The sequence below is a fragment of the Nothobranchius furzeri genome, chromosome 3 (genome assembly GCF_043380555.1).
Source record: "Nothobranchius furzeri strain GRZ-AD chromosome 3, NfurGRZ-RIMD1, whole genome shotgun sequence".
Taxonomy (NCBI): domain Eukaryota; kingdom Metazoa; phylum Chordata; class Actinopteri; order Cyprinodontiformes; family Nothobranchiidae; genus Nothobranchius; species Nothobranchius furzeri.
The window spans coordinates 86688305-86702191 of record NC_091743.1 but is presented as its reverse complement, the minus strand read 5'-3'; the positions used below and the strand labels follow the sequence as shown (position 1 = coordinate 86702191).

General features: G+C 45.2%; 1 protein-coding gene across 3 annotated transcripts in view; it reads right to left on the bottom strand.

Annotated features, from left to right (window-relative positions):
- Positions 1-1271: 1271 nt before the first annotated feature.
- The window catches only part of peli3 (pellino E3 ubiquitin protein ligase family member 3), a 29935-nt gene continuing 17319 nt past the window's right edge, over positions 1272-13887 (bottom strand). For all 3 annotated transcript variants that reach the window (XM_015958089.3, XM_015958091.3, XM_015958090.3), the window contains exons 3-7: positions 10922-11051; positions 10456-10557; positions 10081-10305; positions 2667-2855; positions 1272-2059 (exon numbers count right to left, since the gene is read on the bottom strand). In XM_015958089.3, the coding sequence (XP_015813575.1) occupies positions 1460-2059; positions 2667-2855; positions 10081-10305; positions 10456-10557; positions 10922-11051 (1246 nt within the window). In that variant the 3' untranslated portion in view covers positions 1272-1459. The remainder of the gene's footprint in view (positions 2060-2666; positions 2856-10080; positions 10306-10455; positions 10558-10921; positions 11052-13887) is intronic.

Genomic DNA, 13887 nt, shown 5'->3' with positions numbered 1-13887 from the left:
TGCTGGTGCCTGAATGAGACTTGTGTAAAAATCAGTAGTTTTTACCATTAAAATGTTGGAGCTACTGGCCGTGGTTCATGAGGATCACCATGGTAACGACACAACAAAATACCTTTAAACAGCACATCAGGTCCTGTATGGCCAGTTGGGTGTTAAGGACAAAGTCCAAGCCATCGCCACAACTCTCAGGACAGTTTTTGACATTTCATTGGTTTAAAGTGACAACAGCTAATTTTTTAGCTTCAACATTGATCTCAGTGTTTGTTGTGTAAGAAACTTGATGAGTTTCATGTTTGACACCACTCTGCAGCCCTCTGCGGACTAAAAACCATACTGGATAGATTAGTGGAGTGGATAGGTGTCCTAGGGGGCACTCTACCTGCTTAAAGGCTGTCGGCTGTAATGCTAGCGGTTAGCCGATCATCAGTAAAAAGCACAAGAAGTTTGCTTTTTCTGTTGGCCTCGAGGTAAAAGCGAGTCTTTGGATGCGAAGCAAAGAGCTAAAATTTGGAGTGAAACCAAAGAAGTCTACAAAAATCACAGACTGATGGTGACCAGGCTTTGTTGCAATTGGACCTGTAACCCCGGCTTTCCACAGGAGCCGTCAGCAGCACGTTACTGCAGCAGCACGTCATAGCTGCTGATAGGAACCGCTGTGGTCAACAGAACCTTTTCCACCGGAGCCGTCAGCAGAGCGAGTCGGCCGCGTCTCAGGAGCAGCATGTCGCGGCCTTTACGCGCCGGTTCTATTTTCTACGCGCGACGCCTCTGAAACGGGTCAAGTTCGACATTTTGGGGAAAGGAAAGACAGGAAATCGGACGCGGAAACGGAGCGAAGCTCCCGAGATTTTCAGAATAAAGAACGTACTGCCTTCCGGTTGCTTTACTTTAAAAAAAGGTTACTAACTGTGCGTCCCCGTGAGAAGTTAACATCTAGCTAGCGGTCTCCTTTGTTTTTCAGGTCCGTGTTGGCGATTATAAAATGGACAGAACATAAAACACAAACCTTGTAGTTTTCTCCTGCTTGTTGTTGTGTTTACTGACGAAGTCACTCGTGTGACTTCGTGCTCGGTCGGTGACAGCTGCTCCCCTGCTGCTTCGCGTCTCGTGGGAAGGGCCAAGCAGCAGCTTACGTGAGCGAGACGTGCTGCTGCAGTAACGTGCTGCTGACGGCTCCCGTGGAAACCCGGGGTTAGTCTCATCAGCAGGATTTAGATGTTTCCTGAGCCTCTCGGTCCGCTTCAGGCATGAAGACAAACTCTAACTTAAGACATGTTTCAACACTATTTATTTAAGTTTCTCCAGACAGCTCTTCCACACAAAGCCTTGGCATCTGCTATTGCTGTTAGTTTATCGTGTCCAGAGACATTCTCCTGTGTTTGTCATCAGAGCATTCACGTTTCAGTTCCACAGTCTTCACATCTTTAAAGTTCAAGCCAGCAACATCAATCATCGTGTCTCAGTCAACCGGACCCTGGAAGATCAGTTTGACGTGGCCCTGCTCTCCGGTCAGCCAGGTCCCACAGAACGGGCAGGCGGCGTGGAAGGCATGTGTGCCGTGGGGTAACGGGATCTGGCTCCACCCCACCACAGTCTTTTCTGAGCATACATGCCCACAGGGACAAAAAGCGTGAGTGGGTGGCCCAGCATCCAGGTACAATCCGCCCTCACAGCCCAACCACAAAGGCACATAGGGACCCACTCTCCTGCACATGGGACACTCTCTCTCTCCAGTGCCAGCTGGGGCCATCACCCCCGGGCTGGTGGGCCCTTTCTCCTTGCGGTAGCCCCAGTTGTGGTAGCCGTGCACATGGCCGCAGTTAACATAGACCCAGGGTTGCTTTTTATCAACAATCTCTCGCTGTGCCAGGCTGGGGAAGGCCAGAGTGTTGAAGCCCACAGGGCACTGGGGCCGGGCGGCGTTCAGCTCCTGCCTGAGGGACTCCAGCTGTTTGAGGGTGGGGATGTGGCGCAGTCCTGCAGGCGTCCTCCAAAGAAGAGTTGCCCCACAAAGGTCAATCAAGGAACCATCCTGGAGGGTGTTTGACTCATTTTCAACCTTTATAGAGAAGTGGAAGAAAAGGAGAAAAAGCCTTTAAAAAGACATTGTTTCCTCAGAGACACGAGTACAATTAGATGTTTGTTTGTGAGAGGTAGTACGATGCCTTCACATTAAAGACCAAAGTGAAAACTGTTTACCCACAATGCACTGCTGCATGTTTGTAGCGAAACCTCTGCATTGATAGCTGATCCTAGCAATCAGCACGGCGGTGGAGGACTGAGGGTTTGGGCCGGCTCTGCAACTAAGTCCACCATGAAGTTCTCTGGATACATGCTCTAGAGTCTAATGTGAAACCATCTGAAGGCTGAAGGTAAGCAGAACCGTGGTCCAAACACAGCAGGTCTGTAACAGAACGGGTGCTGCTGTGGTCCAGTCTTAAGTCCAGAACCCTGAATGAAATGCTGTAGTCGGACCTGGTAGAGAGCTGAGCAGAACCTGATCTCGGCAACCCTCGTTAAGAGAGACCAGTTTAGTTTTTTAATCTGTCGATCACAAATCCAGACGGCGGAACCGTATGAACTGAACTGAATGTTTATCTGCTTGTGGATAATTTGTGAGACGAGACGAATCTCTTTAGCATCATCAGAGGAAGTGAACATCTCACCAGTTTCCCCCTCTGCTGGGCCGAGCGGGTGTCCCTCAGGGCAAAAACGTTGCCACACACTGAGATTTCTCTCCAGACACCAGGAGCTGGTTCTGAGACAAACTCTCCTGCCGGGTGCATCACTAGGACCCCGTTGGTGGTGAGACCGTCCATCAAACCATCTGAGGTCCTCCATTTAGCAGCTCGTTCCTGACACGCACACACACACACACACACACACACACACACACAGTTATGATTGAGAAACACAAAGAGGGGAAAGGGTGTCAGGAAAAATGCAAGCTTTACTTCTGATTTGCTAGATTTAGTTCAGTGACCACAGCCCACAGAGTCGCTCACATCTAAACAAACTTATGTCCACCCAGCAGAAAGAAAAAACATCATTCAACTTGGACAAACTTTTAGCTTCAAGCATTTTCTTCTTATTATTCAAGGATTTTTTATATTTATATTTATTTTTTATGCAATTATTTTTTACAGACACACTGAGATTTATTCACATTATTCACAGAGGACACCATGACTTTTAATATTGAGTTATTATTCCCATCACCTCGGCAGAACTTGTAGAGTGTCTGAGCATCTCCATGTTCCCAGGAGCTTTGTTAGAGCCCTGGTAGGATCTCCCATGGTGTCAAACAGGGGTCAGGGGTCAAACAGAGATGAAGAAAAAACACAGAAAACAGCTTTGGGGAAGGCAACCAGTGTCCCTTCCTGGAACCAGGCTGGGTTCTTGTGTCTCCAGCTCTGGAACAGCCCTCCCCTGAATGTGAGAGCTGTTCACACCACTGAGCTTTTTAAAGGGAGACTAGGCCGTTTTGGCTTGTTTTTAGCACCTCCTAGTGTGCGTTTAGTAGAACCGAAAGCAAAACCCATCTCCTCGCTGTGTATTTATCTCCCTAACGCCGGGGACACACCAGCTGCCGAAGCGCCGTGAAACGGGGACCGCCTTCATTTGGCGCCCTTGTTATCCTATTCTATAGACCACATGGGCCACCAAAGCGCCCGCGCCGTGCGCCCGCGCCGTGCGCCCGCGCCGTGCGCCCGCGCCGTGCAGCGATCGTTTTGGCGTCTGCTCTATTTTTTTCGCGAGCCGCGGGTGAACCGCGTCAATTCTGGCAGGAAGTCAAACCTAGACATAAGATGCAGGCCAGTAAATTTAACAAAATAAAGCATTTCAAAATACAATTCCGCGATAGTCAAATGTGCTCGTAAACAGAAACTGCATAAAAACCACACGAACACACACACACACAGCAAAATTGTGTGTGTGTGTGTGTGTGTGTGTGTGTGTGTGTGTGTGTGTGTGTGTGTGTGTGTGTGTGTGTGTGTGTGTGTGTGTGTGTGTGTGTGTGTGTGTGTGTGTGTGTGGCCACGTGAAGGGGGAGTGGTTTTGGGTGTCTTTCAACCGGAGCAAACAGGACAGAGAGGCAGAAAGTCGTAGGCCAGCTATTAACAACTGGTTCACACCATAGGTTCACTCACACACACACGCGTACAAACACACACACAAACAGCAAGGGGGAGGGGGTGTCGAGGAAAAGATCAGAGAGGAAATGGAGGACACCAAGTGGTTAAAAAAAAAACTAAGAGGCGCGCCTCAAGCGGAGAAACAAGCATCTGGTCTGAACTGAGGAGCAGCGGCCGAATTTCGTGAGCGCTTCGCCTCCCGGCAATTCAATACACCTACATATACACCTACACCTACAACTACACATACACCTACATATACACATACACCTACATATACACATACACCTACATATAAACATACACCTACATATACACATACACCTACATATAAACATACACCTACATATACACATACACCTACAACTACACATACACCTACATATAAACATACACCTACATATACACATACACCTACATATACACATACACCTACATATAAACATACACCTACACATACACCTACATATAAGCATACACCTACATATACACATACACCTACATATACACATACACCTACATATAAACATACACATACACCTACATATAAACATACACCTACATATACACATAAACCTACATATAAACATACACCTACACATACACCTACATATAAACATACACCTACATATACACATACACCTACATATACACATACACCTACACATACACCTACATATAAACATACACCTACATATACACATACACCTACATATAAACATACACCTACATATAAACATACACCTACATATACACATACACCTACATATACACATACACATACACATACATATAAACATACACCTACATATAAACATACACCTACATATAACCATACACCTACATATAAACATACACCTACACATACACCTACATATACACATACACCTACATATAAACATACACCTACATATACACATACACCTACATATAAACATACCTACACATACACCTACATATACACATACACCTACATATACACATACACCTACATATAAACATACACCTGCATATAAACATACACCTACATATACACATACACCTACATATAAACATACACCTACACATACACCTACACCTACAACTACACATACACCTACATATACACATACACCTACACATACACCTACATATAAACATACACCTACATATAAACATACACCTACACATACACCTACATATACACATACACCTACATATAAACATACACCTACACATACACCTACATATAAACATACACCTACATATAAACATACACCTACACATACACCTACATATACACATACACCTACATATAAACATACACCTACACATACACCTACATATACACATACACCTACATATAAACATACACATACACCTACATATACACATACACCTACATATAAACATACACCTACACATACACCTACACCTACAACTACACATACACCTACATATACACATACACCTACATATAAACATACACCTACATATACACATACACCTACATATAAACATACACCTACACATACACCTACATATACACATACACCTACATATAAACATACACCTACACATACACCTACATATACACATACACCTACATATAAACATACACCTACACATACACCTACATATACACATACACCTACACATACACCTACATATACACATACACCTACATATACACATACACCTACATATAAACATACACCTGCATATAAACATACACCTACATATACACATACACCTACATATAAACATACACCTACACATACACCTACACCTACAACTACACATACACCTACATATACACATACACCTACATATAAACATACACCTACACATACACCTACATATACACATACACCTACATATAAACATACACCTACACATACACCTACATATACACATACACCTACATATAAACATACACCTACACATACACCTACATATAAACATACACATACACCTACATATACACATACACCTACATATAAACATACACCTACACCTAAACCTACACATACACCTACATATAAACATACACCTACATATACACATACACCTACAACTACACATACACCTACATATACACATACACCTACCGTAAATCCTCTAATACAAGCCTGGGCCTGTATTTGACTCAAGCTCATCAAGCTCCAGGCCTTTATTGGAAGGAGGGCCAGTATTAGAGGCAGGCCTCTATTTCTATTTGAGCAAAATGAACTAATGGTTCGCTGGAGTTTTTGACAATTAATATTGAGCCCACATTTTCAAAGTTAAACATCTCTCTTTTAACAACGGTAGTTTCTGCTTCAGCCCTCTCCCCCCTCCCCCTGCGCAGCGGCCGCAAACTCACGGATGCGCCTGCAGCCTCTCAGAGTTCCTGCTGCTCTAAACATTAAAATAATTATTTCATTTTCTGTTCCTCACTTCTGATTACCTTCAATGGTGTCTGTTTGTTGCAACCACCAGGTACAAAAACTAACTTGTTTTTTTTTTGACTATTTTTCTGTCCTGCCTGTTTATTATTTTCCTGCATCTCCTCTCAATCCTAAAGAAAAACTGCTACCTGGGTTCATTTATGTTCACCTCATGAGTTACCTTTGAACTGCAGTTCTAAAACCGACCGCAAAAACAGCGGAGTGCTCGCTGCTTGCCGGCCGCATCAGTGATCGGTGCATCACCGGATGACAAGGTGATGCGCCCCGCTCCACAGCGAAACGCATCAGGCGCAAATAAAAGACAGAAAACATAAACGGAAATGAACAGACATGAACGATCGCGTGTTAAATTAGTTTTTGAGGTGGCGACACCTGATTTGATAATGTTACTGTGGCCGTGCTCAGGACGCAGATCTACCAACCGCAAAAACAGCGGAGTGCTCCCTGCTTGGCGGCCGCATCAGTGATCGGTGCGTCACCGGATGACAAGGTGATGCGCCCGCTCCACAGCAGCGAAACACATCAGGCGCAAATAAAAGACAGAAAACATTAAAAGAAATGAGCCGACATGAACGATCGCGTATCAGTACCGACGCTCTGGCACAGCGCGTTGCCCCCCCGAGCGCAGGAGCTTGTCACCTGCTGACAGCAGGCTGCTGTCTTTTCCGAGGGCTGCATCTTGCCGGTCATTATCACGTGACAGCGACTAGTCGATGACAGGCATAAAAAGTCACTATAGTGAAGTCGACTAGTTCATACAACCCCTATTGCTCCCCAGTGTTCTGCAGCGCACGTTCTCTTTGAACTTGATATCAAATTTTCGCCTCCTCTTCGTCTCCGCACGGTTAAAGTTACCCTCGCGGTCTATCACTCGCAAATCAAAAGTGAGACGATAACACAACCGCCCCCGTACTTGCTTGTTACCACATTCCACCCGGCCACAATAAGAAACCGGCCATTATTCACCTCCGCCGACTCCGACACCGGCCAAAATATGAGACCCGGCCGTTAATTGAATACAGGCCTGTATTAGAGGATTTACAGTATACACATACACATATACAACTACACATACACCTACAACTATACATACACGTACACCTACACCTACATATACACGTTCACACATACGAACTGTAACAAGGAGGAAAACAAAGCAGGGTTCAAATGGTGCTGAGATCTTCTGGTTCCCTCCTTCCATTTTCCTGCTTCTATTACAGGGGTGGGCAATTATTTTTTCCATGGGGCCACATGAGAAATAGAAAATATTGTGGAGGGCCAGGCCAAAAGGCTGAAGTCAATTATGCATAATATTAATGGTATTTCTTTATAAAAAGCAGTAAATACCATCGTTTTTTCAAGCTGGTAAGAGTAGACTATATGTTATAAATGAGCAAAAAGGAAAAAGTGAGGTTGGCTTACAAAAATGTGATTTATTCAAATTTCCCAAGGCAATGGTAAACAAAGTGCGCATTTGGTTTTTGTTAAACATTTGTGACTTATATTAGTTAACAGTTTCAGTCACATTCACTCCAAAACACATTCTGAGTTTCAAATATTGTTGGAAAGAGGTTCTTAGCATTCTACAGACACACAGTATCGTCTGTAAAATAAAATCACTGAACTGTGATCTTGAGAAAGAGGTTTAAACAAAGTGTCCCAGTTCACTGCTAGTTGCCTACATTTGTGGTCCAAACACCTTATTTTGTGTTTTTAAGCGATTTTTTCTTATTCAATGAGAGAAATCTAGTCTCTGCTGGGCTTTAACAAGTGCATCAAAGTCAGGTTGAATGTCTGAGGTGGAGATGCGAAGCACAGCTGACAAATGATCATCAGTGAAAGAGGATCTTTACCTGGATTTTGTAAACTTCATCATAGAAAATGTTTGTTCACAAATGTAGGTAGAGCCGAAGAGAACCAACATCTTCTGAGCATGTCTCCTCAGGTTTGGAAAGTTCTCCTCCTTAAGAGAAGAGTAGAAATCCAGCAGAGATCCTGAATCTCTGCTTTCAAGTCCCAAACCCTCTTCAGCACTTTCCCCAGGCTGAGCCATCTGACAGCTGTGTGGAGTCCTCCAAAAGAGCCACAAACTGTCTGTGATTCATCGCCCACGCCCTGATGAAGTTTATTATTTTAGTAACAACATCAGTAACATGGTTGATTTTTAGCACTGACTTGCACAACACATGTTGGTGTATAATTCAATGCAAAAACACCTATTTTTGATCTGCATCGATTTCTGTCACTTTATCTTGCATGCGTTTCTAAAGTCCGAAGATTTGGACAACCGTCTGTTGTGACACCTGACAGTCTCTCCCATTAAATCCCAGAGTGTCCGTGCACGCATTTACCTCTGTAAAAAGATCACTCCCTGTCGTCCCTTTCATCGACCGCATTGCTGCCCGCTCCTCTGTGAGCTTGAAGTCCGTTATCCCCGGACAAATACGAGCAGCTGGGCTGTGTCCCGGACATCACAGCTCTCGTCTAATGAGAAAAAGTCAAAACTTGCCACTTCACGTTGCAGCTGAAGCTCCAGGTTCCCCACGGTTCACCTGGACAGCGGGATTTGCTCAAATGCGCCTTTTTTCAGGGCATATTAGTGCAGCGGAGTCCACCATGCACTCTTTGACAAACTCTCCCTCCGAAAACGGCTTGCTGTTTTTAGCTATTTTGTGGGATATCACAAAGCTGGTCCTGGTTGCTGCATCCCTGGATGTGTGAAGCTTAGTAAAAAAGCCTTGCTGCTTTTGCAACTTTGCTAGCAAAGCTTCGGATGTCCGTGCCCTCTCAGCATCAGATGAGTTCTTGTATTTTTCCGAGTGTTTCTTGTCGTAATGCCGACTCAAATTGTAGTCCTTAAACACGGCAATCTCCTCCCCTCAAACCAAACACACGGCTTTACCTCCGACTTCAGTAAAAAAAATACTTAGCAGTCCAATTTTTGTTGAAAATCCTGCATTCGGCATCTTTCTTTCTTTTCTTTCTTTTTTTTTTTTTTTTTTGCATGAGCGGACATTTCTCAGGCTACAATCACCATGTCAACCGCGGGCACTTGTTGCTATACGTATTGCGTCACTGTGCACGTAAAAAACAACTTCAAAATAAAAGCAATGCAGCCTTAGCCCATGCATGAGGTAAAATGAGAAAATACATTTATTTTGTAATTTCCAGTTAACCTTACGCGGGCCGGTCAAAGTCAACCCAAGGGCCGTATGTGGCCCGCGGGCCGTAAAATGCCCAGGTCTGTTCTATTAGGTTTCCCTACATGATCTGTTACCGCCACAACCAGTTACAATATATTAATACCATTGTGAAATATATATAAATGAGTTAAGCAAACCATGGCCTTTAATCCAATGTAGATAACAGAATAAGCAGCAATAGTTCCTCTACTATTCTAACAGTTACTAGTCAGTGTTTTCCTCATATGTCCACCACTGCCTCAGGGTGCAGGCATAAATACAAATGCTCCAGTCCTTCATGCTTCCTGCTTGCTCCGTTAGCAGACCACTCACCCCTAGGAAGATGTTTTTGGAGGAGTCAAAGCCGGCAGCGTAGATGCGAGCTGTGTAGGGAGCACTGCGTTCACACATGATGCGACAGGCGTAGCGAGAGATGGTGCTTTGGGCGGACTGACCTCCACCTCCGCCTTCCCCTGCTGCACCCCCACCGGGGCTGTTCCCGCTGCTCGCCGTGTCCGTGACCACAAAGTCAATCATACTCTCAGTGGACCTGCCAATCTGGGTAAACCAAGAGGAAGAGACCAATGTCATCGTGCGTGTGTGTGTGTGTGTGTGTGTGTGTGTGTGTGTGTGTGTGTGTGTGTGTGTGTGTGTGTGTGTGTGTGTGCGTGTGTGCGTGTGTGTGCGTGTGTGTGTAGGGACACAAACCTGGAACATATCTGTGCTGATGTCATGTGTGTACTCCACAATGACAGAGTGGCTCCGTGACAGTGTGTAGGAGATGCTGTGCTGGCTTTTGTTGCTGAGAGCCTGCAGGTGGTGGAGATGTGAGGACACAGTGAGAACTAAAGGTCTGGTCAGAAAGAAGGCTCAGAGGTCACATTAGAACATGGAGGCAGAGCTAAGGATCAAACCCAGCCCATTCAAAGCTGATACAAACCAAGAAGCAGTCCTCTGGTCATCATACGTACTCTGAGCAGCCTCAGATCAGTGTTACGATTATCTAGACAGAACTTCACCGCCTGCATTTCTCACAGCTTGACAAAACCCAAAAGTTGTATGTAAATCATCTACCGAATACCTCTTAGCGAGTGTTTTACTTAAATAAAATTCCAACTTCCATCTTCCTACTTAATAGTGGTTTATTCCACTGCAAGTGTAGATGAACTCTGACCTTTGAGACGAGTGGGGTTGAGATGTTGTGAATGACATCAGGTCTGACCCCGTTAGCTTTAGGTCTCTTGTAAAGAGCCAGACGACTTCTTCTACGACCTTTGTCCCCACTGGCCAGCGACCCATTATGTCTGTGGAGCAGAACATTCCAGCCTACGTAAGTAAACGTACATTCACCTCAAATGATACATGAACACCAACATATCTAACAGGTAAAGAGCACCAAGGGCACAGTGCCGTGGGAACAGATTTTCCTGAGGGGTGCTGTTATCAGCCACATAGAAAAAAACCGCACACGTGTTGAACACGTTTATATATGTTCATGTGTAATAGTAGCAAGCCTTAATTATTCTTGGTTCATTCTTCAACATAACAGCAGCTCATTACCATCAAAACTGGAAAACCCCCACAAATAAGTCAAAACTTAACAGAAACGTTAAAGCTGCTGATAGTGGCCAATCAAAAGTTACCATGGTAACCGCCAGTGGGTAAAGGCCAAGTTCAGCGTGAAACCGTTTTTTGTTGTTCTTTTTGAAATATCATTGGTCACTCCCAGCCCTACAGTCGTGAAATGTACTTTGTTACAGCCAGCCACCGTTAGAGCGGACGTGTGCATTCCGCCCGCCACCAAATGTGATACGACAGAAGTACGAGGGCGCGTTGCTTCAATTTCAACAGTGGCTGCCAGTCCAAGAAGAAGATAGGAATCACAAATATTTAAAAAACCATGAAAATTAAAGAAGAATGTTGAGAAAGAGAGAGAGTGAACAGGAAAGAGGGAAATCAGTGGATCCTGAGGAAGGTGGAATAGGTGGGGAGAGCAGAATAAAGAGAGAGAGGTGAAGAAGGTCATACAAAAGCCAGCTTGAACAGGTGAGTCTTCAGCTGCTTTTTAAAGGAGACCACTGAGTCCACTGATCTCAGGCTCAGGGGGAGAGAGGTCCAGAGTCTGGGGGCCACAGCAGCAAATGATCTGTCACCTTTGACCTTTAGCCTGGTGCTGCACAACCAGTAGGCTTTGATCACTGGACCTCAGGGACCTGCTGGGGGTGTAGGGACTAAGAAGATCACCAATGTAAGATGGTGCTTGTCCATGTAAGGCCCTATAGACCAGAACCAGGGTCTTGAAATGAACCCTGAAGTTGACTGGCAGCCAGTGAAGCTGGAGCTGGAGCCGTACAAACTGTTTATACATCAGACAGACTATAAGTGCTGCGTATAATCTGCATTTAAGTGTAGATTAAAATGGTTCTCTCATACTTTTACCACTACCAAATCATCTTGTGACGTATCTGCTGTTCATTTTCAGGCTCAGAAACCAAACTATAGTCCTACGCTAGAGCTGGATGCATGCTGGATCTCCAGTATCACCAATAAGAGAGACGTTGATCGCAGAGGGTTGTGACCGAAACAGAAGATGTGCACCTGGAACCAGAAGCTCTCCACAGTTCACCGTTTTTTTTTTTGTTTTTTTTGTTTTGCCTCATCATTCGTGGATTCGACCGGAAAAGGGTGGCTTGCCAACTCCAGGTCGGGGGAGAGGTCCTACCTCAAGTGGAGGAGTTTAAGTATCTCGGGGTCTTGTTCACGAGTGAGGGCAGGAGGGATCGGGAGATCGACAGGCGGATTGGTTCGGCGTCTGCAGTGATGCGGACGCTGAGCCGATCTGTCGTGGTGAAGAGGGAGCTGAGCCAGAAAGCCAGGCTCTCGATTTACCGGTCGATCTACGTCCCAATCCTCACCTATGGTCATGAGCTTTGGGTAATGACCGAAAGAACGAGATCGCGGATACAAGCGGCCGAAATGAGTTTCCTCCGTAGGGTGGCCGGGCTCAGCATTAGAGATAGGGTGAGGAGCTCTGACATTCGGGAGGGACTCGGAGTAGAACCGCTGCTCCTCCGGATCGAAAGGAGCCAGTTGAGGTGGTTTGGGCATCTGGTCAGGATGCCTCCTGGACGCCTCCCTGGGGAGGTGTTTGGGGCATGTCCTGCCGGCAGGAGGTCCCCGGGTCGACCCAGGACACGTTGGAGAGGTTACATCTCCAATCTGGTCCGGGAACGCCTTGGGGTCCTGCCGGAGGAGCTGGTGGAGGTGGCCGGGGAGAGGACGGTCTGGAGCTCCCTAGTTGGGATGCTGCCCCCGCGACCCGGACCCGGATAAGCGGAGGAAGACGACGACGACCTCATCGTTCTTTGTTGTTGTCGAGCAGCTGAGTACACCTCGTGGAAGTATTTTAATGTGGAGAATTTGTAAACACTCTCCAGCAGATTTTTTAAAAAAAAACATAAAACAGTCAGGAATCGGCTCAGTGTGATGTTGGGACAAAGGATTACAGAACCCAGTGGATTATTGTACTATAACATGGATTATTATGACCAAAAACCAGCGGACGTACAACTGAATTTACACTTCTTTACTTCATGAAATTAGCTTTGTTTTACTTTTCATTTACAGGCGTCTTGTCGTTGGGTGTTGTTGACGTAGAAAACGTGGATCTGAAACGCTCCTGGTTGGAAGGGAGCTTACAGGTAAAATACGTCCATTACATTACACGCCAGAAGGAGGGGGGGTTAGTTACCATGCAGGCTGAATGTGAAAACCTATCAAATAAACCTATTTGCTGCCTTTGCCACCGACAGAAAATAAAAGGCTGAGATTAGAAGAGCCAGCGGCACATCATAATGTCAACTTAGCTTTCTTGGACTCACCCATCTCGGCTGGTGACAGGAAAGGCTGCCAAACCAAATTTATTTTTACTAGTAACTGATACCAATGCAGTTGCTTGAAAGTGACTTCACTGTAACTTGTCAATTCTGTTCACCTAATATTTTAGTTTTGGGATCACTTATATTACTTTTTATCTACCTCACAGTCTTTTCCTATTGAAAGCAGAAGAAAATAAAACCTGTATTCCAATTCATTGCATTTTCTTGTGTGGTAGAAGTATCTGTATCGGTAATCGTATCG